Genomic DNA, 26,314 nt, shown 5'->3' with positions numbered 1-26,314 from the left:
GTGATGTATTAGATGAGTTCTAGGGAGTTAAATGACTTGCTTAATTTCACATAACTAGTAAATGTCAGAAGCTGGATTTGAATTCAAATTTTCCTGACCTAATTCTCAGTACTCTATCCACTGTGAATAAAATTTTATATGTTATATATGTGTATATAGAAATTTCATTTTATTAATATAAATTATAATTTCATTATAATTATAAGCTCACTAAATTATAAATACATTTGTGTATATGTAGGCCTGCATCCAGTTAGAGATGCTCTTGCCCTGAGGGGGACACTATAACCCTGGAGAAATACAGTTGATCAGCTTGTTGGGGTCAGTTAGAGATTACTCTTTCCTTGGAGAAGCAAAGTAGTTAATTATCCAAATAGTGGTTGGTCAAACAGATAATAAAGCAGCCACCCAGAAATCTGGGCTCCTTAAATTTACAACATGAGCTTAGTTTGGAGCCAGTCCTGTTTGCTATGTGATTAGGAAATGTGGAATTTTATTATTCATATATCCGAATAGCTAACATCATCATTTTCAAAGTGCTGCAACTTTTCAGTCTTAGGTCTCTCCCCCCACCCCCTTCTTGCCTATAATTGAAGTTATTAATTATGATTTAAGGGAGAATGTGAAGTTAAGGGATGCACTACCTTCTCTCCCCAAGAGGGTAAACAAATCAAAATGTTCCTTTGGACTAAACTTAAACTAATGAGTCCCCATTCACTATCTTCTTTCCCCCAAAGAGTAATCTAGACATCCTTGTCCTTGGTAAACCCTTCCTATGTCTTTAAGCTTCTTGTTATAGTATTTGCTTTAGGTTAATTTGTATCATGCTAATAAAACTGACATCACCCTGTAACCAATGAGCAAAGAAAAGCTTATATACCCTAAGAAAGAGGGAGTCCTCAGGCTCTCTTGGGAGGGGAGACTCCACACATGATCATGTGTTACTTCTTTCTTCTTGGGACAAAATATTAAATTGATATTATGTTTTTTCTGTCTGTTTCTGATCTGGTTTTGTCTTATAGGAGATATTAAATTCTATGATCTGGTTCTTAACTATGTTCTCTGATCTGTTATTATATTTTGTAGGAGGACAGTTATGGGAACAAATTGTAGGAGATACAATAAGATATTATAATTTCTATGATGTTTATTGATTTTGTTTGTGGGAGACAGACAGATATAAAAGCTATATTTTAATATTCAACAATATATACACACATATGTGTATATGTGTATATATATAAATATATATCTATGTGTAGACTACTTTAAAAAGCTATTTTTTAGGCATGTAATTGTAATGTTAAAGTTTCAAGTAGATTTACCCTGTCATTAATTTTGTTTTTGGATTTAGGTTAACACTTTCAGATGAAGAATATTATCACCTTTTCCAGTCTATCAATGGGTAAGTTACAGGCTTATGTGTAACACATATACATAGAGATACTCATACTGTGTATGAAATAACTACTGCATAAGTACCAGCATATGTGTATAATGTGCTTGCATATAGACTGTGGCTGATCAGACCAATATAAGTTTAGAATTCTCTACTACACGTCAGATACAAATAATCCAAGTTGGGTTGGATTCTCTAAATCTGCACATCTTGCATTTCTTTTGATCTACTTCAGTTTTAACTTTGCTCATAGAGCACAGCACCTTCTCTGGTGAGGGCACACCATGCTGGTTGGTGCTGTGCCAGTGTCTTCCATGTTATGCATTTTTTCCGCTGAAAGATAATGCTGAGTTTTGCTGGTGATTCTTGGTTGTAATCCCATTTCCTTTGCCCTTTGGAATATCATATTCCATGCCCTCCGGTCCTTTAATGTAGAAGCTGCTAGATCTTGTGCTATCCTGACTGGGGTGCCACAGTACTTGAATTCTTCTTTTTGGCAGCTTGCAATATTTTCTCCTTGACCTGAGAGCTCTGGAATTTGGCTATACTATTCCTAGGAGTTTTCTTTTTGGGATCTCTTTCTGGAGGTGATCAGTGGATTCTTTCAATTTCTATTTTAGCTTCTGCTTCTAGAATTTCAGGGCAATTTTCCCTGAGAATATCATGGAAGATGATGTCTAAGCTCTTTCCTTGATCATGGTTTTCAGGTAGACCAATAATTTTCAAATTATCTCTCTTGGACCTATTTTCCAGGTTGGCAGTTTTTCCCAGAAGATATTTCACATTGCCCTCTATTTTTTTATTCATTTGGATTTGCTTTATTGTTTCTTGGTTTCTCATAAAGTCACTGGCTTCCATTTGTTTGATCCTAATTCTTAGGCAATTATTTTCCTCAGAGAGCTTTTGTACCTCCTTTTGGCCAATTTAACTTTTCCAGCTGTTGACTTTTTTCTCGTGTCTTTCCTTCATCACCCTCATTTCTCTTTCCATTTTTTCCTCTACCTCTCTAACTTTATCTTCAAAGTCCTTTTTGAGTGCCTCTATGGCCTGAGACCAATTCATATTTTTCTTGGAAGCTTTAGATATAGGGGCCCTGATGTTGACATCTTCCTCTGAGGGTGCCCCTTGGTCTTCCTTGTTACTGAAGAAACTTTCTATGGTCCTCACCTTTCTCTGTCGGCTCATCTTGCCTTTCTTTTATTAGACTTTTAGCTCCTTAAAGTGGGGCACTGTTTCCAGGCTGCAGTATCCCAAGCTTAAGAAGTCCCAGGTGGTATGATTTAAGGAGAATCGGGTTCTTCCCATGCCGGGCCTGTTTCCTGGTCCTAGATGACCCCAGACCAACTTGCCAATCAACCAGCTTTGTGTGTTGTGGTTGTTAGCTCCGACGAGCCTGTGCCCCTCCCCGACCTGGGCCACTTCTACTCGAGCCTACCTCCTGGTTCTCAGCAGGGGTGTAAAATCCAACTTCTGCCTTAGCACCAGCATAGACCCCTGTAGTCTCTCCCCTCCCCAGGGCTCAGCCCTCTCACCAGACTGTGAGCTTAGTTCCAGATAACACTGGTGCTTCAGCTGATTCAGAGGCTCTGGGGGTCTCCTTCTTCTGGTGAGGCCTTCTTGAGACTGGATCTGTGTCAGGGTGACTGTGGGGTTGGGCTCCACTCCTGTATCAGCACAGCAGCTCCCTCCTTCTGACTTTCCAAGCCGTTCTTGGTTAGAAGATGATTTCAGCACATTCTTCTGTGAGTTTTGCTGCTCCGGGCATTTTCCTATTGCGTTATTTGGATGTTTTTTGGAGCGATCGTGTCATGAGTTTGGGAGCTCACTGCCTTTCCTCTGCCATCTTGGCTCCGCCCCCCCCCATATTATGCAATTAATTCCAAAGTTCTTAAGTGAGACCTTGGCGGTGTCCTTGTTTCACTTTTTCTGACTGCTATATGAGCACTTGCCTTATGTGAGTTCTTCATAAAATGGTCTTTTAGGCAAGTATACATTTGGCACTCAAACAACATGGCCAGCCCATCAGAATTGCATGCTCTGCTCGGCAGTTCAACTCAAGAGAGGACCTCAGTGTCTCATATCTTATGCTGGCAGGTGATATTCAGAATCTTTCTAAGACAATTCAAATGGAAACAATTCAGTTTTCTGACATGGTGCTGGTAAATTGTCCAGGTTTCACAAGCATACAACAATGAGGTCAGCACAATGGCTCTGTAGACCTTGAGTTTGGTAGACAGCCTAATACCTCTTCTCTCTTAAACTTTCTTTCTGAGCCTCCCAAATGCTGAGCTAGCTCTGGCAATATGTGCATCATCCTCATTATCAATGAGTACATCTCTGAAAAGTATACTGCCAAGGTAAATGAACTTTTTCACAGAATTCAGAATTTCTCCATTTGTTGTTACTGATGCTTTCATGTATGAATGGTGTGGTGCTGGCTGATGGAGCACCTGTGTTTACTTGGTGTTAATTTTTAGGCCAAAATTAGCACCACAGCAGAGAATTGATCCATACTTTGTTGCATCTCAGCTTCAGAGGCTGCATTGAGTACACAATCATCTGCAAATAAAAAAATCATTGAAGACATTTGATAATGTGGCTAAAAACATCATGCCAAAAAGCATGAGAGAAAGCACACAGTCTTGTTTTCACTCCACTGGTGACTGGGAAAGCATGAGAGCATTATCCATCATCCAGAACCTAGGCAAGCATGCTGTTGTCAAGTTGACATACAATACTGATGAACTTCTCTGGGCAACCAAATTTTGACATAATTTTACATAAGGCTTCACTACTGGCAGCATCAAAGGCCTTGGCCAGGTCTACAAATGTTGTGTAAAGACCTTTGTCCTGCTCCTGTCATTTCTCCTGGAGTTGATGGGCAGCAAACGCCATATTGACCTTTCTGAAGCCACATTTTCTCTCAGGTAGTTGACCAACTTCTAGGTGAAATATCAGCCTATTAAGGAGGACTCTGGCAAAAGTCTTGCCAGTAATGACTAAGAGAGAGACTTGTGATTTGTCATAAGACCCTGCAATTGTCACAAGACAATCTATTTCCTTTCCCTTTACAGAGATGGACAATTGAGGCATCCTTGAACTCCTGGGGTATAACCTCCTTTTGCCATATAACTCAAAAAATTTTACTCAATATTTGTTTGAACAAAGGACCCCACACCTTGTAAACCTCAGCTGGAATAGAATCAGCACTAGGTGCTTTGCCATAGAAGAGGAGCCTAATGACATTCAAAACCTCTTCTTCAGTTGGAAATTTGTCTACAGAGGGGTTGACTTCAACCCGAGTTAAATGGTTGATGGCTTTAGCATTATTTGACGATGGTCTGTTGAGAACATTATGAAAGTGTTCAGCTCATCTCTCCAGGATCATGTCCTTATCACCAATCAATGTGGCTCCATCAGCACTGAGTAGTTGAGATGCATCCTTTGTCTTTGGCCCATAAATAACCTTCAGGGCATCATAAAAGCACTTTGGATTGTTACTATTAGCCCAAAATTTAATTTCTTCTGCCTTCTTACTGAACCAAGAATACTGCATCTCTTTTAGTTTCACTTGTACTTTACTTTACTTTTTTATTTATTTTTTTTGGGGGGGAATTGAGGGTTAAGTGACTTGCCCAGGGTTACACAACTAGTAAGTGTCAAGTGTCTGAGGTCAGATTTGAACTCAGGTCCTTCTGAATCCAGGGTCAGTGCTCTATCCACTGCACCACCTTGCTGCCCCCTGTACTTTTCTTTTTTTTTTTTTTTTTTTGCGGGGCTATGGGGGGTTAAGTGACTTGCCCAGGGTCACACAGCCAATAAGTGTCAAGTGTCAGAGGCCAGATTTGAACTCAGGTCCTTCTGAATCCAGGGTCAGTGCTCTATCCACTGCGCCACCTAGCTGCCCCTGTACTTTACTTTTGATGGAGTTAAATCCTGCCTTCTTAGAGATGGATGAACTATCCTGCTTGTAAGCCTTGTGGGGTTCTCATTTTTCATTTAGCAGCTTCTGAAATTCCTCATCGTTTTCATCAAACCAGTCTTAATGTTTGCAAGTATTCTGATCTAGATGAGCAAATGCAGTGCTCTACACCAAATCTTTGAAAGCTGCCCACTCCTTTTCCACTATTGCCAGCCATGTCTTGGCTCAACTTTTCCTCCAAGTTAGCAACAAATTGTTCAGACTCAGAGAAATGCACTAACCTGTGGACATTAAGTCTTCTGGTATTCATTTTGCCTTGGCGGGGGTGGGGGGTGGGGGGGTGCTGCTTTTGTTGAATGCAAATATTCAGATTGGAGAGGAAATGTGCTCTGCACCACACATAGCCTTTGTCACTCTCACATCCTGTCTGTCTCTTCTCTTTACAATACCATAGTTTATTACATGCCAACGTTTGCAATGAGAGTGCATCTGTGAAGTTTTATTGCATTTAGGTATGGAAGACAGTGTTGGTGATGAGAAGGTCATGAGATGCACAAGTCTTCAGTAGTAAGTGATCAGTGCTGTTTCCAATCCTTTCCACTCAAGGATTCCCTGCTGTATCTGGTAGTCTGAGCCTACTCCAGCATTAAAGTCACCCAGAATTATAAGCTCTCTTCCCACTTTTTGACACATTTGATGCTAAGGGCCTCTGGGTCTTCATAAAATTTTTCTATGACCTGATCAGTGTTTGTCATGGTGGGAAGCATAGGCACTGACGATGGTGGCATGACTCATGCATAAGTTGGGTTTAAGTGAGGCAGAGTTGCACAAAGTCATCAACCTCATTCATTCTTTTTTCCAGTCATCACAGTTCATTGGCAGGACAGAATCAAGATGACTGGTGATAGCTCAAGAGGCAGTGAATGACCTTGGTGTCTTCAGTGTCTAACCAAGTTCTAAGTGCTCTACAGCACCTGCTTCAGTTGCCTTCATGGCTGCTTGAACAAATTGTTCTCATCTGTCCATTCCACTGGGGGAAATCTTCACATGCTTGGGCTAGGAACTGCCCCCCCCCCCAACCTCCGCCAACACACCGATGGTTACCTTAGTTACCCTCAACCTAGGTTAGCCCATCTGCCAAAATGATTCACTAGGGTGTGGCTGCTGTGCATGCCACAGCTTCTTGGAGCCACAGGTGAGAATTAGGTGGATCAGGTAGACACCAGAGATGGAAAGCAGCCCTGAAAAGAGTTCAGTAGGACTCACACGAAAGGCACTAGTCTTCCCTGAACACACCCTACACTCCACAAAGTTTTATAACCGTGTTGTAAAACCAGCACATGATAGACTTGGATATGCAAGATAAACTCCATAGAGGCTGCTTTTTTATCTTAGATACTAGCCCTCTAATTGTAGTACCTATATGTGGCTATGTGTGGTGCTACCTGGATATAATTAAGAAAAAGATGTGCAAATCAGCCAATTATTCTTATCTATGTAAATATAGCGCTTTGTTAATAATTTATACTGTTGCTATCACTATATATATGTGTATATATATATAATGATAACAAGATCATAAATATGTGTATATATACATATACACATGCACATACATATATATACATACACACATATATATATCTATATCTATCATCTCTATCTCTCTCTATCTCTACCTCTCTCTCTCTTTCTTTACTTCTATCTCTCCCTCTCCCTCTCCCTATCTCTATTCTATTTCTATCTCTATCTCTAAAACAAATCAAATCAAGATGCAATAATCCAACTCTGGATTTAAAAGAATACAAAAAAGGACAAGATAATGCCTTCTTTCACTAAATATAACTAATAATAATCAGGATTTAAAATTTGACTTTTTCTTTCCATGAGAAAACTTTTATTTTTACCTACATAGAGGGCTTCTAGGCATTGGAATCCAGGTCTCTCAGTGAGATATTTGTGGCTTAAGTATTTAAAGCCTTCACAGATTTTCTGCTGCTATCTGTATCACTTAAAAATCGTTGGTAATATGGTTTCCTTATACTAGTGTTCATCTGCTGTTATTCATCTAGTCCCTCTAAGAGAGCTACCTTGACAGTCTGAGGGAAGGCCTCAAATGATCATTTCCTACTTCTATTTATTACTGAGTTAACTCTCCTTTCCTCTTCCTATATCAAAACTCATTTATTGAATCATTTTTATACTAAGCTCAGTAGTTTATCTCTTTGGAATACAGACCTAGTAGTGGCATTGCTGGGTCATAGGGTATACACAGTTTTAAAGCCTTTTTTTGGGCATGGTTCTAAATTGCTCTCCAGAATGGTTGGATCAGGGGGCGGCTAGGTGGCGCAGTGGATAAAGCACTGGCCCTGGATTCAGGAGTTCCTGAGTTCAAATCCAGCCTCAGACACTTGACACTTACTAGCTGTGTGACTCTGGGCAAGTCACTTAACCCCCACTGCCCCGCCAAAAAAAAAAACAAAAAACCCCAAAAAACAGAATGGTTGGATCAGTTCATAGCTCCACCAACAGTGCATTAGTGTTCCAATTTTCCCATATCTTCTCCAACATTTATCATTCTCCTTTTTTTCATATTAGCCAATTGGATAGGTGTGAGGTGGTACCTCAGAGCAATTTTAATTTGCATTTTTCTGATCAGTAGTGATAGAGAACATTTTTTCATATGGCTGTAACTAATTTTAATTTCATCATCTGAAAACTGCCTGTTCATATCCTTTGACCATTTCTCAATTGGGGAATGATTTGTATTCTTATATATTTGATTCAATTCTTTATATATTTTAGATATGAGACCTTTATTTGAAACACTGTTTGTAACAATTGTTTCCCAACTTTCTGCTTTCCTTCTAATCTTGTTTGCATTGGTTTTGTTTGTGCAAAACCTTTTTAATTTAATGTAGTCAAAATGATCCACTCTGCATTTCATAATGTTCTCTACCTCATCTTTGGTCATAAATTCTTCCCCTTTCCACAGTTGTGACAAACTATTTCTTCCTTTTCTAATTTACTTATGGTATAACCCTGTATATTTAGATCTTGTGCCCATTTTGACATCTCTGATAATTTAAACAGAAAAGAAATAAAATTCTGTTGTTTTTGAATAAGGATTTATTTTTAATTATAAGCTTCTTAAATAGTGCCAAAGTATTCATTTTTGTATAAACTTAGGAACATTGGTAATTTTAACTATACTTAACTTTAACTATCTTAATATTTCTTTTATTCCATATGTTTATCCTTACTACATATTTTATTTATTAAATAAATTGTCTGTTTTCTGTGGAAAAAACAAACAAATATTTTATATTGGGTTTCAGGATACTTTTTCCTGGTGGAGTTGTCCTTCTTCCAACTTCAAAATATACCAATGTAGTCCAACTGTTTTATGACAAGGCCCTGAAGGTAATCTTTAATTGTTCTTTCTTTCCCAGATTTATAATAACAACTCTAACCCTTCCCCTCCCCCATTAGTCTCTAGTCTTTATTATATTTCCTCTTCCTATCCCCAAATCCCACACCATTGGAACTGGAAAGTACATTATGGACAGAGTTAAGCAAATGTAAAGATGGGTAGAGCACTTTTCTGAGTTGTACACCATCAGAAATTCTATCACAGAATCAGCTTTAAACATCATGGAGTCCTTCCCTGTACTACAGGAGTTGGACAATGTACCCACACTTGAGGAACTTGAGAATGCAATTAGCTCCCTAAGATGTGGAAAAGCCCCTGGTGCAGATGGTATCACAGCTGAATTGATCAAATACTCTAAAAACGTTCTCTTAAAACCCCTGCATGAATTGTTGTGCCTGTGTTAGAAAGGTGAAGTGCCCCAGGATATGCGTGATACTTGTATAGTTACTCTTTATAAGAACAGTGGAGACAGGAGTGACTGTAACAACTACAGAGGAATTTCACTTCTCAGCGTCGTCGTTGGGAAGATGTTTGCCAAGGTCATCTTGCTTAGACTGTGTAAACTTGCTAACCGTGTTTACCCCAAATCGCAATGTGGCTTTCGAGCAGGGAGGTCAACTATTGATATGATTTTTTCACTTTGCCAACTGCAAGAAAAGTGCAGAGAACAAAGAAAACCCCTCTTCATTGCCTTCATAGACCTGACCAAAGTGTTTGATATGGTTAACAGAGGTCTTTTTGAAATTCTCTCGAGAATTGGTTGCCCTTCTAACCTCCATAGCCTGATTCGCTCCTTTCATTGCAACATGCAGGGTGTTGTACAGTTCGAAGGCAACACCTCTGAAGCATTCAGCATAAACAGAGGAGTCAAGCAAGGATGCATGCTTGCTCCCATGCTGTTTGGAATTTTCTTCTCTATGCTGTTACCTCATGCTTTTGGTTCATCAACTGATGGCATCTATCTGCATTCCCGGTCAGACGGAGGCCTGTTCAACGTTTTATGTCTGAAATCCAAAACCAGAGTGAGAGGTAGCACCCTTAGAGACTTGCTTTTCGCCGATGATGCTGCACTTGCCTGTCACTCAGAGCATGAATTGCAGACCTTGATGGATTGCTTCTCCCAAGCTTGCATGGACTTTGGCCTAACCATTAATTTTTTTTTTTTTTGCGGGGCAATGGGGGGTTAAGTGACTTGCCCAGGGACACACAACTAGTAAGTGTCAAGTGTCTGAGGTAGGATTTGAACTCAGGTACTCCTGAATCCAGGGCCCGTGCTTTATCCACTGCGCCACCTAGCTGCCCCACCATTAATCTTAAAAAAGACGAAAGTCATGTGTCAGAGTGCTATGTTGCCTCCATTGATACACATCAGTAGCTACCAGTTGGATGTCGTAAGCCAATTCTCATATCTTGGCTCTATTGTCAGTGACAATTTGTCACTTGATTCTGAGATCAATCAGAGGATTGGAAAAGCTACTTCAAACATGTCTAAGCTTGCCAAGCATATCTGGGCAAACAGTAAACTGACAAGATGAAACAAATTTACTTTCTATAGAGCTTGTGTCCTGAGTACCTTACTGTATGGCAGTGAAACATGGACACTAGACAAGAGAAGAAGCTTAACAGCTTCCACATGTGCTGCTTTCGGCGCATCCTTGGCATATCTTGGTCAGATAGGATCACCAACACAGAAATGCTCCAACGCACACAGCTTCCAAACATCTACATGCTACTGAAACAAAGACAGCTGTGCTGGCTTGGTTATGTGCACCGCATGCAAGTTGGGCGCATTCCTAAAGACCTACTCTATGTCGAGTTAGCCTCAGGCCAAAGACCTGCTGGACGCCCCCAGCTTCACTACAGAGATGTATGCAAGCGAGACTTGAGGGCTCTGGGAATAGACGTTGGCAGCTGAGAGGAGATGGCCAAGGATCGTGCCTGATGGAGTTCAGTACTCAGGAGCAGCTTGGGCGCAGCTGAGATGGGCCTCCAAGCTCTGGAGGAAGAAAAACGAATGAGACGCAGGAACTGACGGACAATAGAGAGCTCAGTTTTCCAATGTTCTCGTTGGGGCAGGAGCTGCGGCTCCCGTATGGGACTGCACAGCCACACTGTCACCTGTGACTCTTCGAGGTCGACCGAGACTGGCGGAAGCCTACTACTATCCCCAAATGGATTTTCTATATCACCTCCAGATTAAATCTGTTAGAAATATTGCTTTGATCATTCTCCTTCCCTCCTCTAAAATATTCAGTCCTTACTTTTCTATATAGATTCATTTCAAATCTCTTAGCCTTAACATTCAGGTCCCTTCATAGTCTGGCCCTAACTTAACTTTCCAACTTTAGCTTCCATTACTCCTATAAATCCTGTGCTCTAGCCAAATAGGTGTACTTGTCCTTACTTGAGCTTCATATATACTTCTCACTCAGTATAATTTCTTGTGCTATTATTTTCTATCAGAAATGCATTCTCTCCAACCCTCAACTCTTTATAGTCAAATCCTACCCATCCTCTAAAGCTCACCTCATTTTTTACCTTTTCCATGAAGTCCTTCATCATTCATGCATTTTCTTCCTTCTCTTACCTCTTATAGAATTTTATTTGGATCTCTCATGGATTGCTTACCTTTTCCTGTCTTAAATTGTTTGTGTGTCTCATTTCTCTTACTAGATACTTAAAGTCCTAAATTATTTATATGCATATCTCTATCACCTTTAACACTTTACATATTTTAAATTCTCAGTAATTTATTAAATGAATATCCATGAGTGAACTTGAATTTTTAAAAATGTAATAAATTAAAATGTAGAAAAAATTGCTACTTAAAGGAACACTATCAATAACCATTTTGTAAAGTAAATAGTTACCTTTGATTTTTCTCTTATGTAAATTCAGACATATACAATAAAACTTTCATTAACTGGCCTTCAAGGAACTTTTTTTTTTAAATGAGAAGCCCAATGACTCGTGACCTTACATTTCAAATATGCTTATATAGAGACTTTTGACTAGTGATTTCCAACCTCTTCAAGTAGGAAGATTCTTTTTTGATGTAAATATGTTTGTGAATTCCCATATGGTACTGGTAGTGTTTATATCCACTGATTGCTAGACTACTTCCTGATAAAAAGCTACTCTGAATTCAATATTATTTTTAAATGATTTGTATTTTATTGTGAATAATGACAATTAGTTGGCATCTGAAAAGTAATAACGTACTTATGCTGTGACATATTGTCTATTCTGTCTATAGAAAACATGTTTGCTCATTAAGTACACTGAATCATACGGTGAACTAGCCTCCTTGTAGCTCTTCAGAGGTCCATGGATCACAAATTACAACGTAAGCTTTAGAAAAAAGACTAGCTTTAGAAAACTTCTTAGAATGGACATCCTATATGTTTTATTGCCATTGAGGTCAGTATATGAATTGAGTTTCTTATTTTCTTTCTCTACATGAAGGCTAATAAAGAAGGAGATTATTTTCCCATTTGGGGAACGTGCCTTGGATTTGAAGAGCTTACTGTCTTGACCAGTGGGAAAAAATTACTAACTTTGACCAAAACCAATGGAATTGCCTTGCCATTAAACTTTACCAAAGGTAGGTTTTCAGTTAAAGGTTCTTCAATATGCAATTATTTGCCAAGATCACTAGGTAAAAATTATCAAAGATATCCTTTTTTACTCTCGCTGGTTCTAACATGTTACCTGAGTGAGGGAGTAAATTATTTTTTTATAGATGATTGAGTATTTTTGAACTCCTCTGGAAAAATGGTCTGAAGGTTTTTGGGAAATTCTTATTTACAGAGGTGGAGTAGTATGTCTACTATAGTATGATCTACACATTTTCAAGTTTTAAGACCTCTTTTTAGCATCCCCAAATTTTTAAAACTTTCATGTTTATATTAATTATAATATTGATATGCTTAAGTGAGGAAAGTCATGAGAAGACCCTTCTGTGAATTCATTAATGTTTTAAAATTATTTTGTATTTTATTAATCACAGCATTATATATTTGAAAAACAATACATATAAGCTTAAATATGTTTTTTCCTCTTTCTACAGCAAATGTTTCCTTTTTTTTTTATACTGAGTAATACAGAGAGATACATTCTTTTCATTTAAAAAAATTTAAAAAAATTTTTTTTGGTGGGGGCAATGAGGGTTAAGTGACTTGCCCAGGGTCACACAGCTAAGAAGTGTCAAGTGTCTGAGGCCGGATTTGAACTCAGGTCCTCCTGAATCCAGAGCCAGCGCTTTATCCACTGTACCACCATTTGTGTAGGGAACTCCCAACATGGAATCTCTATCCATTAAAGTAAGTGGTTTCCTGAGCCCCTGAAACATTAAGAACCTTAGCCATGGCCAAATGATGAGTATGTATCTAAAGGAAGATTTGAACTCAGGTCTTCCTAATGCCAAAAAAATACCTTGCAGTTAGAATAGAAGCATTTTCTCTTTATGAAACTTAATTTCTTTTTCTTTCCCTTGCTCTACCCTCAAAAGAGTAAGTAACAGCTACAACAATATTTTGGACAAAATTAAGACTGTGTCTGTTTATTTTTTGTATGTGGGTATTCGTGTGCCCATATATTTGTATAAGAGATGATCTATGGGGCAGAGAGATTGTGGTTATATCAGTCTTTCATGACTGGGAATACATAGAATAGGAATGAGACTGGGATCTGGAAGGACAGGTGTGATAGTTGATATAAGAATGGCAGGGGTAGCTAGGTGGCACAGTGGATAAAGCGCTGGCCCTGGGTTCAGGAGGACCAAAGTTCGAATCTGGCCTCAGACACTTGACACTTAGTAGCAGTGTGACCCTGGGCAAGTCACTTAACCCTCATTGCCCTGAAAAAAAAAAGTGGTAGAGGGGGAAGGAATGGCAGGAAGTGATTTGTATTGCTCACTGACAATTTATCTAGCCTTCCCACATTGTATTTATGTAGATAATTGAATCTGTTATATAGTGAGTAACTACATTGATTTAGTGGGTTTATTGAGAAATTAATTGGGAGATTGGCACTAGATGACTTTTTAAGATCTCTCTGGTTCTAAATCTATGATCCCATGATCCTTCTGAAATAATACTTAGATAGACTTTTCTCTGGGTATAAAGTAATATGATAAGCTTCCTGAAAAAACTTCTGCTTAGTAATGTTGGTGAAGAAAGTTAGATGATAAGTGTGGCTGTGGTTGAATTAGATTTTCCTGGTAATTTTATTGCACTTTTGCTTTTTCTTATCTTTTGAAAATAAACATATGCTGTTTCTTTTGAGCCTTACAACAACTTTATGAGGTAGGAGTTCCAGATATTATTTTTTCCATTTTATAGATGAATAAACTAATACTGAAGAGAGGTAAGTGACTTGACCAACATCACACAACTGACACAATTTGAACCGGGGCCTGTCAGACTCTAGGACCTATTCATTCTCTAGCCATTGATGATTCCCCTAGTCAATTAGTTTTAAATGTGAAACATTTTATCTTTCTTTTGAAACATCTGAATATTAGCATTTAGTCAATAATTCATTCATACTTGTCCTGTTCCAATAATTCTATCTCTGGATGAATACAAATGATACTATTGAGTTTTATTAATTTATCTTCTTTTTAAATTTCAGCTGTGAATGAAAGTAGGATGTTCCAGAATTTCTCTAAGGACTTGATAGAGGCATATGCAACAGAACCCCTAACTTCAAATTTTCATGAGTGGAGCCTTTCCTTGAAGGTACTCTAATTTTTTAAAGAATAAAGATGAGTTTAATTTCAACTATAGAAGAAACAAATGTGTAATTAAAAAAATCTTTGTGCCATAGAATTTTACACTGAATAAGGAGCTAAGTGAGTTTTACAGAGTTTTATCTACAAATACATATGAAGACATTGAATTTATCTCCACAATGGAAGGTATGCACATGCATTTTATTTTACTTTTATTTTACAGTTAGCACATATACTTTATTTCACTCAATATTCTTTATATTCATACAGCATTATTCTGTAGTTCTATATTGATCATAGCCATGGAAAACTTGTCACTTTTAGGGCTGTAGAGGAAGTGAGAGATGAGGTTGGACTCTGCCTTGGGGTCAGAGAGGTACTTGTGTTTGCTGTTCCTCTTATTGTCTATCTTTTCATAGTCACTTACTTGATTCAGTCTTTAGAAGGAGTGGTGAGTGGATTTTGAGAGAGAGAGAGACAGAGAGACAAAAAGAGAGACATAGAGATACACAGAGAGGAGGAAAGGAGAGAAAGTGGGAGATAAAGGGTGGGAGAAGAGAGAAGTAAAGGGAGAGAAGGGAGGGGTGAAGGCAAAAAGTGAATAGAGAAAGAAAATAACAGCTGATTATGGGAAGTAGGAAAGAAGGGATAAAAGGAAATGAGCATTTTGGTGTATATAACTTTGGATATGTGCCAGGCGGAGAAGAAGCACGCTCATTTCCTTTTTATACCTATGATACCATATGGGGTCTTGACCCACAGTTTTGATATGTAACATATACATATATACGTGTATATGTGTTTATGTATATGTATATAACCAACTCATATTATTAAGCTATGATTAGCCAGTTAGAAAGAAGTTCCCAGAAGTGTCTATCACAGTGTCTTGCAAATAATAGCTGCTTAGTAAAATTTATTGCTTTGATTTGGCTGAAGAGAATTATAGATTGAGAGGTGGAAGACAACTTAGGAGGTCATTTGGGTCAACCTCCTTATTCTTCAGAAGAGGAAACTGAGGCTCAGGGACATGAAGTGGCTTCTCTTATACAAGTAGTAAATATTGGAGGTGAATTTGAACAAAGAGCTTCATGATTCCAAGTCATGTACTCTATTTTTATATAAGTGGTTGAAAAGGTACAAAGTAGGCAGTGTGGGGTAAAAGAATGTATTTGTGTGAGCGGGCAGCTAGGTGGCGCAGTGGATAAAGCACTGGCCTTGGATTCAGGAGGGCCTGAGTTCAAATCCAGCCTCGAACACTTGACACTTACTAGCTGGGTGACCCTGGGCAAGTCACTTGACCCTCATTGCCCCACCAAAAAAAAAAAATGTATTTGTGTGGATTTAATGAAATACGTGATTAGCTCTCATACTGAGATGGAATCTAACCATTAGAGTTTATTTGTACTCTGCTTATAGTAAAGGAGAAACATACTAAATATATGTGACAAGTTTCATTTTGTTTTTGTTTTTTTGAGGGGCAATGAGGGTTAAGTGACTTGCCCAGTGTCACACAGCTAGTAAGTGTCAAGTATCTGAGGCTGGACTTGAACTCAGGTCCTCCTGAATCCAGGGCCAGTGCTTTATCCACTGCGCCACCTAGCTGCCCCCCCAAGTTTCATTTTAATAAAATATTTCATTGGAAATTTCAAGTGCCCTTTGATTTAGCTGTAACTCTGGAAATGCCTACCAGATGATTGCAGACATTCTACTGGATGTCTTGAAGTATGCTTCTTCAACATTTTTGAAAGATCCACAATGTCATTGCTATGGTATTGCCTCCCATAGTAGTTGTAGTCACACAAATTCATCACTTGGTAGCCAAGGAATTGCAATAATGAGCCACTCTACACTTTACTAGGAGGCCCTTCAGAGAGCAGACAGACCATTTGTCTCTAAGACTAAACTTGATAGTCTTTCAAATTTGGCAAATTCCAGTACTTATAGTCCACTGACATGGCCTTCTAGCACCCATAGTCACCTCCATGCCACCATGAAGCACTGATTGGAGTAGGACTTTATTGTAGGTGTATGTAAAATGGTGACATAAATAGAGATTACATTTAAGACAAATGTAGATAGGATCTTAATGCATTCTTATTACCAATTGCGTGATTTTTTTCTTTTAATTTAGCTTATAAATACCCCATTTATGGTGTCCAGTGGCATCCGGAGAAGAGTGCTTTTGAATGGAAGAATTTAACGGGTATAGTCCATTCACCATTAGCTATTAAAACTTCATTCTACATGGCAGACTTCTTTGTAAATGAAGGTAAGGAAAATTAGTTCTGTAATTCTATATTCATGGAAACTCATATTTCAGGTAGAATTAGGAGTGTGCTGGAACTAGCTCAGACCAGCCTGAGAGAGCTGGTTGTTAAATTTTCAGAATGAGTTTTTATTCCTTGAAAATTGGCCAGTTCTGAAAATCATGGTTTGATTTATTTATTTGCTGATTGTCTAGATGTGAAATATTTGTAATGCAGATTAAACTTAAAAGTGGGTTATGTGTATATTTTTTTTCAGAGAGCTAGCCGTTAAATATTTACCAGCACCACTGGATCAAATGTTTCTGTGTAAAAAAAAAATGCAGAAGTTTCAGAAATGACCTAGGTGGAAAAAAATCTGGAGGAACAGTAGAATTGGACAAAAGACCTATATGTGAGGAGTAGACAGGCTAATAAAAGTAGGAAAATTAATTTGATAAATAGCATTAGATCACTTTCTTAGTTTAGCTAATTCTTTGAATAGTATCTTTGGCATTGAGTCCTGTTTTTTTCATTCCTTAAATATGAGTATAGGATTTAGAGGGGCAAGGGATCTTAGACATACTCGCTAACGAAACTTTTTTGACAAGAGGAAGAACTTTAATAGGCCTTCTGAAAATTTAATCTTATTCTTTCAAGCCTTATATAAACTTAATTCAGAAGCAGATATTTGTGACTTTAAAACTTTCCCAGAAGGCCTTAGAGTAGAATTTCTTAACCTGTTTTGAGTCACAGACACTTTTGATAGTCAGGTGAAACCTGTGGACATCTTCTCAGAATAATGGTTTGGTTTTTTTTTAGAATAATGTTTTTAAATGCCTAAAATGAAATACATTATTACAAAGGAAACCAAATAAGCTGAAATAAGGATGTATTCTTTTTACTGTACAACTGCAAGTGGCTTGTGGGCCACAGGTTAAGAGCCTCTGCCTTAGAAAAAACTAATATGAAATGTTTTGTCCTATTCCCCCCTTCTCTCCCAGTCATGTTTATAATTGCAAGTGATGATGGCATTTTAGTGCAATTAGGTGATTATGTTTTTAATTTAGTGATTTGAGTTACAAAGGCATTTAACAAATCAAAGAAGGGTTGCATTATAGACATGAATGAATAAAATTATGAGGGTCAAGTAAAAAATTTTGTAGATTTGTAATTTTAAGATTCTTTTAAAATTAAATTAAATTAAAATTAAGATTCTCTGCAAAGATACTTTTATTTTTTGTTTGCCATCAATAATTCTGTTTGTTCTCTGAGCATAAGAACCAATCATACTTAGCTCTATTGTGTCTAGAATTGTATCAGGTTATTTAATACAAAAAACCCCAACTCTTTAAAAAAAAAAGTGTATTGCTCCAAAGTAGTTGGATAGACATTGTGGTTAGGAATAAAAGACTTCGTTGTTAATAAATCTGAAGGGACAAAGTCAAGGTTGTTTAATAGGTACTTACGGGAGAGACTAGTTTATTTGCTCTTCATATTACATTCCTTCTTGAAAAGAGGATCAAAATACTTTTTATACTTGTGTTTTTTCCTCCTGGTAGCTTACTTCCTAATGAGAGCTAAACTTGAATCTAGAACCAGGCAAGAACAGCTACTTATAGACTTGTAATCAGCAGAAATCAATAGATGAGATGAAAAATAAGGGACTCTTTTATTGGGAAAATTGACAAAATATTATTTTTGTCCAGTTGAGAATTTATATGCTTGACAGTGTATTGGTAAATATTTAACAAATGGCTCTGAAAAAAATACACTCATGACACACTTTTAAGTTTAATCCACTTTAACATTTATTTAACATTTAACTTTAGCCTCCTTAAGTCTAAACAACCAACTAAATAAGAATTCAAGCCCCTGGTTCTCAGTATTTGCTGATTTCCAAAGGATGAAGGCTGGCACAGAAAATTTAACAAATTATCTCTCTCAAGGTGGTTTGAACTGGTGCCATCATGTTCCTGGATATGCTAATTATTATTTTCATGTAAGCACAAACATTGCAAGAAACCTTGTGGTATCAGATGTCTTTTGAATTTTATTTATTTATTTATTTTTTTAGTGAGGCAATTGGGGTTAAGTGACTTGCCCAGGGTCACACAGCTAGTAAGTGTTAAGTGTCTGAGGCTGGATTTAAACTCAGGTACTCCTGACTCCAGGGCCAGTGCTTTATCCACTGTGCCACCTAGCTGCCCCTTATCAGATGTCTTTTTAAAAATGATACTAATTATTGACATGTTCTCTGTGTATTTCTTTTTTATCTTATTTTTAGCTCGAAAAAGCCATCACCATTTTGCAAGTGAAGATGAAGAAACTAAGGCATTGATTTATAATTACACTCCTGTTTTCACTGGGAATGAGTCTTCATTTCAGCAATGCTATTTTTTCGATTGAATGTCCTTGGAAAATTTTGTAAGAACCACAGTGATTTGTTAATACAATCATTAAACTATTGTTATTCATGTCAATGGCAGTAAGGGGCCAAGTCATTTTTTTTCCTGTTGTTATTTTGTTCTGTTTTTTGTCTTTGTAGATTTTCTTTGCCTACGTTTCCATTCAATGAGATGAAGCTTCTAGATTATACTTTATTGTATCCAATCAGCAGGTGGAAAATTCCATTACCTTTTTTTTTTCTTTTTTGCAGGGCATTGAGGGGTAAGTGACTTGCCCAGGGTCACACAGCTAGTAAGCATCAAGTGTCTGAGGCCAAATTTGAACTCAGGTCCTCCTGAATCCAGGGCTGGTGCTTTATCCACAGCATCACCTAGCTGCCCCCTCCATTACATTTAAAGAAATAATAATATTCTTCTTGCTTTCTTCAAGTTATAAAAAAATATGGCTTATTGAAAATATAGGAAAGGATTTTTACTGTCATGAATGAAACAGTAATTCTGTAAAATACCACAGGTGATTTAATATCATCTGGGTAGCATAATTTGGGTTTTAAACATAATTAGCCTTTCTATGAAGAAAAATTATTAGTTGACAAGATTAAATTAATTTTTTTATTTAACCTTGAGCCTTAAGCAAAATTGAAGGAAATTTAAATTAGTCAAGTATGTGATTGACTTAACATTGAAATTCTAATAATAAAAAGCCCAAGAGGACACTCACCATCTCCTTTGTCATCTGATCTCACTGAACTAGGGTCTAATCTGAAATGCATCTATTTGTGGTATAATACTCACTTTCATTCTCTGTTTAAATTAAAACTCTCTAAGCTTCCATCAAATTCTAAGTCTTGCAGTACAGATCCTCTTACTTTGATAAAGTAGTAAATTCCAAGATACATTAATGCTTGTCACCACTGTTTGGGGTCAGTGAGATATTTCTGGGAGCCATACCTCTCCACTTGTCCTTTTTTTAAAAAAATTGTTTGTAACAGGATATTAGAAGCCTAAATGAAAAGGTGAACTATGAATTTGTTTTTTTTTTCTTTAAAGAGGAAAGGCAATTGAGTGGGAATTGAGAAAACTGAGAAATAGAATCATCTCTGACACTGAATGGAGTTAATCATCAAGGACTTAACTTTCTTGGTGCTTCCCCAATCTATACTGTGATAATTAGGATTTTATAACCTGTTTACCTCATGAAGAGATTATGAAAATCATCCTCTCTGCCTCTCCCAATTCTAGCCTTCCTCTAAGTCCTACCTCCTCAATGAAACTTCCTTTTGAGCATCCCACACAACAGTGATCTCCCCCTTTCAACTAATTTTTTTCTACCCCTCATTTGGCACTTACTAAATGAGCCCTGCACCATTTCTTTACTTTTTGAATTGGCTTCACTTTTCTCCCCAATTTCCTTGTAAACTACTTGAGAACAGCTACCCTAGGTTATTACTGATATCCTTTCTATGCCTAGTACAGTGTCCTATGGGCTACAGAAATTTGTGAATTGATGGACTAGCTGTGCATTAAATACTTTCTCAACAAGATGTTATTTCAGATGGGACCAAGTAAAGCTATGCTAGGTTAGTTAGTGCCCATTTAAAATTGTTCCCAGTTTTTCTTGTAACACTATCATTAAGTTCCTGAACTGTTATGATCAGGCTGCTAATGTCATATAGTGCCTTACATGTAAGACTGTCAGTACTCAAGATTCATTTTCTTCTTTTTTTTTTAGGTTTTTTGGATGCTCTTTACTTTTATATTACTATCACTTTCCAATAATCACATGACTTACTGCACTCTCCAAATGGAATCCTCCCTCCCAGTGAAAACAAATCAACATATGGGCCATGTCTGGAAAAGTGTGAGACATTCCCATGAGACTTCACTTTCTGCTGGTCCTCAGAATCCTGAGATTCTGCTAGGAGAGGACAAGTAGTGGTAAAGAATAGACACTAAAGGAGAAATTCTGAATACAGAGCACTTGTTTGCAGCATGGAAAGAAGGAATAGGCATATGGAGAAACTACCCACCTTGCATTTTATATGGAGTTAAAGGGGATACCTTAAATTTATCCTCCTAAGGAGATCCTTGCCAGAAATTCGGAAATTGCAATCTGGTGTGTGCATGACACACATAGGTAACAGACCTTGGACATTCAGAGTCTTGAAAACTTTGCAACATATACATTGTACATGTGGAATGTAGTAGTGATGTATTTGTAAGTAAACAATATTTTTGTTTTAAAACTTAAAGTATTTTCGTTTGGTTTTATTTGGTAAATATTATTTAATTGAAGTTAATGAGTATGCAACATCCAAAATAAAGATTACCAAACAGACTTTTTTCTTATAAGCCAACAATATCATCAGTGATGTTGTTGTTTGTACTTTGTTCTCAAAGAGGACCATGATATTGGGAGGTGATGTCATGACTTCCAGTGATTTGGATTTAAGTGAGGGAGGGTTGTGCAAGGTCATCAGTCTTACTCTCTATTCCAGAGCTATCTGGGTCCATCTTATTATGGTGATGTGAATACATTCATTAAACAGATATTTATTAAGGGCTTTTGAGTAGCATAGTGTTTAGCTCTATGGGTGGAAGGCAAGAGATGGACACAAAGTATATGATGAGATTTCTTTTTTGAAAAAAATCTTATTAGAGAAGTTAGACACTTAAGTAGTTAAGTAGCAATACAAGGCAAGGAAAACACCAAGTAGATGGAATAGATACTAAGCACTGTAGGAGTTCAGAGTCAGGTGGGCAACAGGTAACAAGCATTCATTAAGCACTAACTTTGTGCCAGCCACTGTGTTATATACATATGTGCCTGGGAGATAAATATAAGGAAAAAGAAATACAATCCCTCCTCTCAAGGGGCTTCCATTCTAATGGGGGAAGACAACACATAAAAGAGAGCTAAAAGGGGTGTGTGTGTGGGGGGCGGGGGAAGGTACCCACTAGGGGATAGTGGTAAAGTCCAGAGAGAGTCAGAAGCAGGGTCAGGAGAGGAAAGAAGCAAGGCCAGTCTGGACCTACTCCCAAAGTGGTAGTTCTGGAAGGAACTTACTAGTGGGAAAAGGGGGCCAGCATAGCAGAGGGATCTTCAAGGATGAGAAGGCAACTGAGTCATGGTGGAAAAGAACCAGAAGCACAGCTGGGAGAGGAATAATATAGAGGAAGGGAACCAAGGGCTGAACACTGAACTTCAGGAAACAAGGTGGTCCAAGAGGAACAATCAGAGGGAGGGAGGAGCACCAGGGTAATGTGCTAGAGAGGCCAGAGAGGAAGAAAGTCTCAAGGAGAGGGTAATCACCAGTGTCAAATGCTACTTTGGTTGATCAAATAACAAGCATTTATTAAGTGCTTCCTAGGTACCAGAAACTGCTTAGTGTGAGAGTATAAAGACAAAGTGTAACAGCCTCAAGGAACCTACGTATTATATATCTATGTGTGTATTTATAGAAGAGCTACAAAGTTCCTGGGGTGGGGGAAACACTAACAGCTAGGGTGGATCAGGAAAGGACTCATGCACAAGGCAGTGCTTGAACTGAATCTCCAAGGAAACTAAAGCTTCTAATAGGCAGAGGTGAGGAGGATGTTAATTCCAGGCATGGAGGTTAGCCAAAGGCATAAAGGTGGGAGATGAGAAACTGTCAGGTCAGTCTGGCTGGACTGTAGAGTGCATGAAGGAGAGTAGTGTTTAATAAGTTTAGAAAGGTAGGTTAGGGGCAGCTTGTGAAGAGCTTTAAATACCAGACAGAAGTTTGTGTATGATGCTCAGAGTGATAAGGAACCATTGGATTTTATATAGTAATATGGACACGTGGTCAGAGATGCACTTTAAGAAAATCATTTGAGTAGTTGGATGGAGGAAGGGTTAGAAGGTGGTGGACTGGAGTGATGAAGGGCTGAAATAGGGTTGTTGGCTGTATGAGGGAAGAGCATGGGGTGGATATCCAAAGTGTTGTGAAGGTAGAAATGACAAGAAGAAAAGACCATTGTATTTGGTGGTCAGGAGATCACTGGTTTCTGTGAGAGAGTAGTTACAAGGGGATGATAAGTCTAGAATCCAGATTGCAAATGTTCAAGGAGTTAATAGGCAATGAGGATAGGAAAGGAATAGTTGCAATTATTTTAAAAGTCTGGTTATAGATAAATTGAAAAAGAAATATGGTAGTTATGTGAGAGTAGGGGTGGAAGTAGAGCAATGTCAAGATAAAATTACCTCCCCCAGGAACAGCTAGATAGCACAGCCCTGGATTCAGGAAGACCTGAGTTCAAATCCAACCTCAGACACAACACTAGCTGTGTGACCCTGGGCAAGTCACTTAACACTCATTGCCCTGAAAAAAAAATTACCTCCCCCCAAATATTTTTTCCTTTCCATTCAAAATACATCTGTTGAGAATATTCTCTGTGTTAGATACTGACTTTGGCCTAGGCATAGATGGAGAGACTTAGTCACATTTACAATTTTATTTCTTCTGATTTTTTTTGTAAAATTAACACACATGAATTTTCTCTTCTATTCCCCACCCTCACTGAGAAACAACAACAACAACAAAACCCTTGTAATGAACTTACATAGTCAAACAAGGCAAATTCCTTCATTGCCCATGTCTAAAAATCTATTTCTCATTCTGCACATTGCATTCATCACCTCTCTGTCAGGAGGTGGGTAGCATACTGCATTATTGTTCCTCTAGAACCATGGTTGTTGGTTATTTTATTGATCAGGTAGTGAGGGTTAAGTGACTTGCCCAAGGTCACACAGCTAGTAAGTGTCAAGTGTCTGATGTCAGATTTGAACTCAGGTCCTCCTGAATCTAGGGCTGGTGCTTTATCCACTGTGCCACCTAGCTGGCCCCTTTACAGATTTCAATGTTGTTTGTTTTTACAATGTAATGAGGTTGTTATATAAATTATTGTCCCAGTTTAGATCATTTCATTCTTCAATAGTTTATAAAAGTCTTCAAAATTGTTCATTTTTTATAATATTGATGTTACAATATAACTTGTTTTTTGGGTTTTGCTCTGTTCATTTAAGTGTTACATAAGCCCCAAGGCCTACTGTTACAGAACTCTCCTCATTGATGGAAGGAACCAGTAGAGAAACAGATATGAAAGCTACTAGGAAAAGGAAATAGTTGAGGACACAAAGTCGCATAAATCTTGTATATTGTCCTTCCGTACTCTCAGAGACCAGTAAAGTGATAGGAATATAGTAAGTGCTTTACATTTGGATGGATTGGCTGTCTAGCTGTTGTTCCAAGGAAGATGTGTTCACAGAGGGGGCTTAATGCAACCTATCTAAAAAATTCCCTTAGTGAAAATTAGGTTGATTTTGGGTCAATCAAAGGGGTTTAAATCCATTGCAGGAGAGGCTAGGAGATTTAAACTGGTCTAAAACCTTAAGTACATTATTTCCTCTCCAACCCTCTTCCTCCCTTCCCAAAACACATTCTAGAATAGTCCTAAATAAAGGCTGAGTATGTGAGTGAATTAATATATGTAAGGAATGAGAAAAATCAGAGAAGAACAAACAAATAGGATAAAGGATGAGGTAGCTGTGGATATTCACTATCACAATTTTGATGGGGGAGGATTAACCTGATTAGCCCTTTTACACAAGCTATTGAAACTTGATCTTGATTTGTGGCCTGAAGAAATTGTGGTAGTTCTTGCCTTCAGTGTTTCTCAAGGTTATTTTGCTTCTTACTTTGTATGTCTAGTGAATGGAATGTTAGTGTAGGAAATAGGTGATTGTGCACATGGCTTATTGGCCTTTGAAGGGTGAACTGTGACCGGTGGATGAAAATAATCCAATCTTGATGACTTAGCATGTTGTGGCCTTGTGTTATTTCTGATGCAACAGGGGAATTTACATTTTAAGAATGCTTTGGGGGTGGGGGGCAGCTAGATAGAGCACCGGCCCTGTATTCAGGAGGACCTGAGTTCAAATCCAGCCTCAGACACTTAACACTTACTAGCTGTGTGACCCCGGGCAAGTCACTTAACCCCCAATTGCCTCACACACACACACACACACTCATGGAAGGAGTGAAAAAAAATATTTTGATCTCCTTAGACATAGGAGCTTTATTATATCATTTAACATTATATCTATTATGGCAAAATCCCTTTAATGTCTAGAATTTCTTTATTAAAAGTTACATTTTCATTATAAATATGGTTTTACATTAACAGAAGTTACACTGTAGTAGTATATAAGCAACACTAGGTGTCAGGAGAGAACCAGCTTATCATTTAAATTTTTTTTTAGAAATTTAGAAATATTAATATAGATTTTTAATAGTCTGTCAAAAGCCTAAAGACAATTTAATGGTATGATTATTGTAGAAGTTATTTTAATACTAATTGGCTGCATAAAATATATTAAGAATAGCACTGGAGGGGGATGATGGTGCATACCTATAATTCTGGATATAAGGCTGGAAGATCTCTGGACCTCTAGAGCTCTGAGCTGTGGTGGGCTGGAACACTATCATGTCTGCACTAATTTCAGGAATCAATCTAGTGAGCCTCAGGAGCCAGGGGCCACTAGGTTGCTCAAGGAGAGATAAACTGACCCAGGTTGGAAACAGAACAGGGTAAAGCACCAGAATCAATCATTGGTGGGATCAGGATCATGGGTAGCAGCTGCATTTCCATCCTGGGTGAGAGAGGGAGACTTAGTCTTAAAAAATAAATAGGGTTGGGGGCGGCTAGATGGCGCAGTGGATAAAGCACCGGCCCTGGATTCAGGAGTACCTGAGTTCAAATCCGGCCTCAGACACTTGACACTTACTAGCTGTGTGACCCTGGGCAAGTCACTTAACCCCCATTGCCCTGCAAAAAACAAAAACAAAAACAAAAATAGAAAAAAAAATAAATAGGGTTAAGAGTGGATATGTGTTCTCTAAGTTGTAGAGTCCTGAAGAACTTGATGCAGGTATCCTGTGTCTCCTACCTCAACATCTAAGGTCTGAAGCATTTCTTCTTGGGGGCAATGAGAAAGGGAAAAGACTAGTCCTTTCTAGACTATGGTCGGCCTTTCACCAGTCTGCTCTTTCTTATTGAATGCCAGTGCAGGAGAATCAATAAAATGATGATAAATTTCCTCACTTCTGTCCTGTTTAAAAATCTAATGAGCGGTCGCCTTAAATGAGAAG

General features: G+C 38.0%; 1 protein-coding gene across 1 annotated transcript in view; it reads left to right on the top strand.

Annotated features, from left to right (window-relative positions):
* The window catches only part of LOC122755570 (gamma-glutamyl hydrolase-like), a 31,861-nt gene extending 10,467 nt beyond the window's left edge, over positions 1 to 21,394 (top strand). Inside the window, exons 3-10 of the mRNA XM_044004223.1 lie at positions 1,355 to 1,405; positions 8,660 to 8,744; positions 12,220 to 12,358; positions 14,389 to 14,495; positions 14,584 to 14,674; positions 16,623 to 16,760; positions 19,022 to 19,161; positions 20,875 to 21,394. Of these exons, the coding sequence (XP_043860158.1) occupies positions 1,355 to 1,405; positions 8,660 to 8,744; positions 12,220 to 12,358; positions 14,389 to 14,495; positions 14,584 to 14,674; positions 16,623 to 16,760; positions 19,022 to 19,143 (733 nt within the window). The 3' untranslated portion in view covers positions 19,144 to 19,161; positions 20,875 to 21,394. The remainder of the gene's footprint in view (positions 1 to 1,354; positions 1,406 to 8,659; positions 8,745 to 12,219; positions 12,359 to 14,388; positions 14,496 to 14,583; positions 14,675 to 16,622; positions 16,761 to 19,021; positions 19,162 to 20,874) is intronic.
* The last annotated feature ends 4,920 nt before the right edge of the window (positions 21,395 to 26,314 follow it).

The sequence above is a fragment of the Dromiciops gliroides genome, chromosome 1 (genome assembly GCF_019393635.1).
Source record: "Dromiciops gliroides isolate mDroGli1 chromosome 1, mDroGli1.pri, whole genome shotgun sequence".
In the NCBI taxonomy this organism is placed as follows: Eukaryota; Metazoa; Chordata; class Mammalia; order Microbiotheria; family Microbiotheriidae; genus Dromiciops; species Dromiciops gliroides.
Note: the sequence above shows the minus strand (reverse complement) of the source record. Positions and strands in the feature narration are given on the sequence as shown.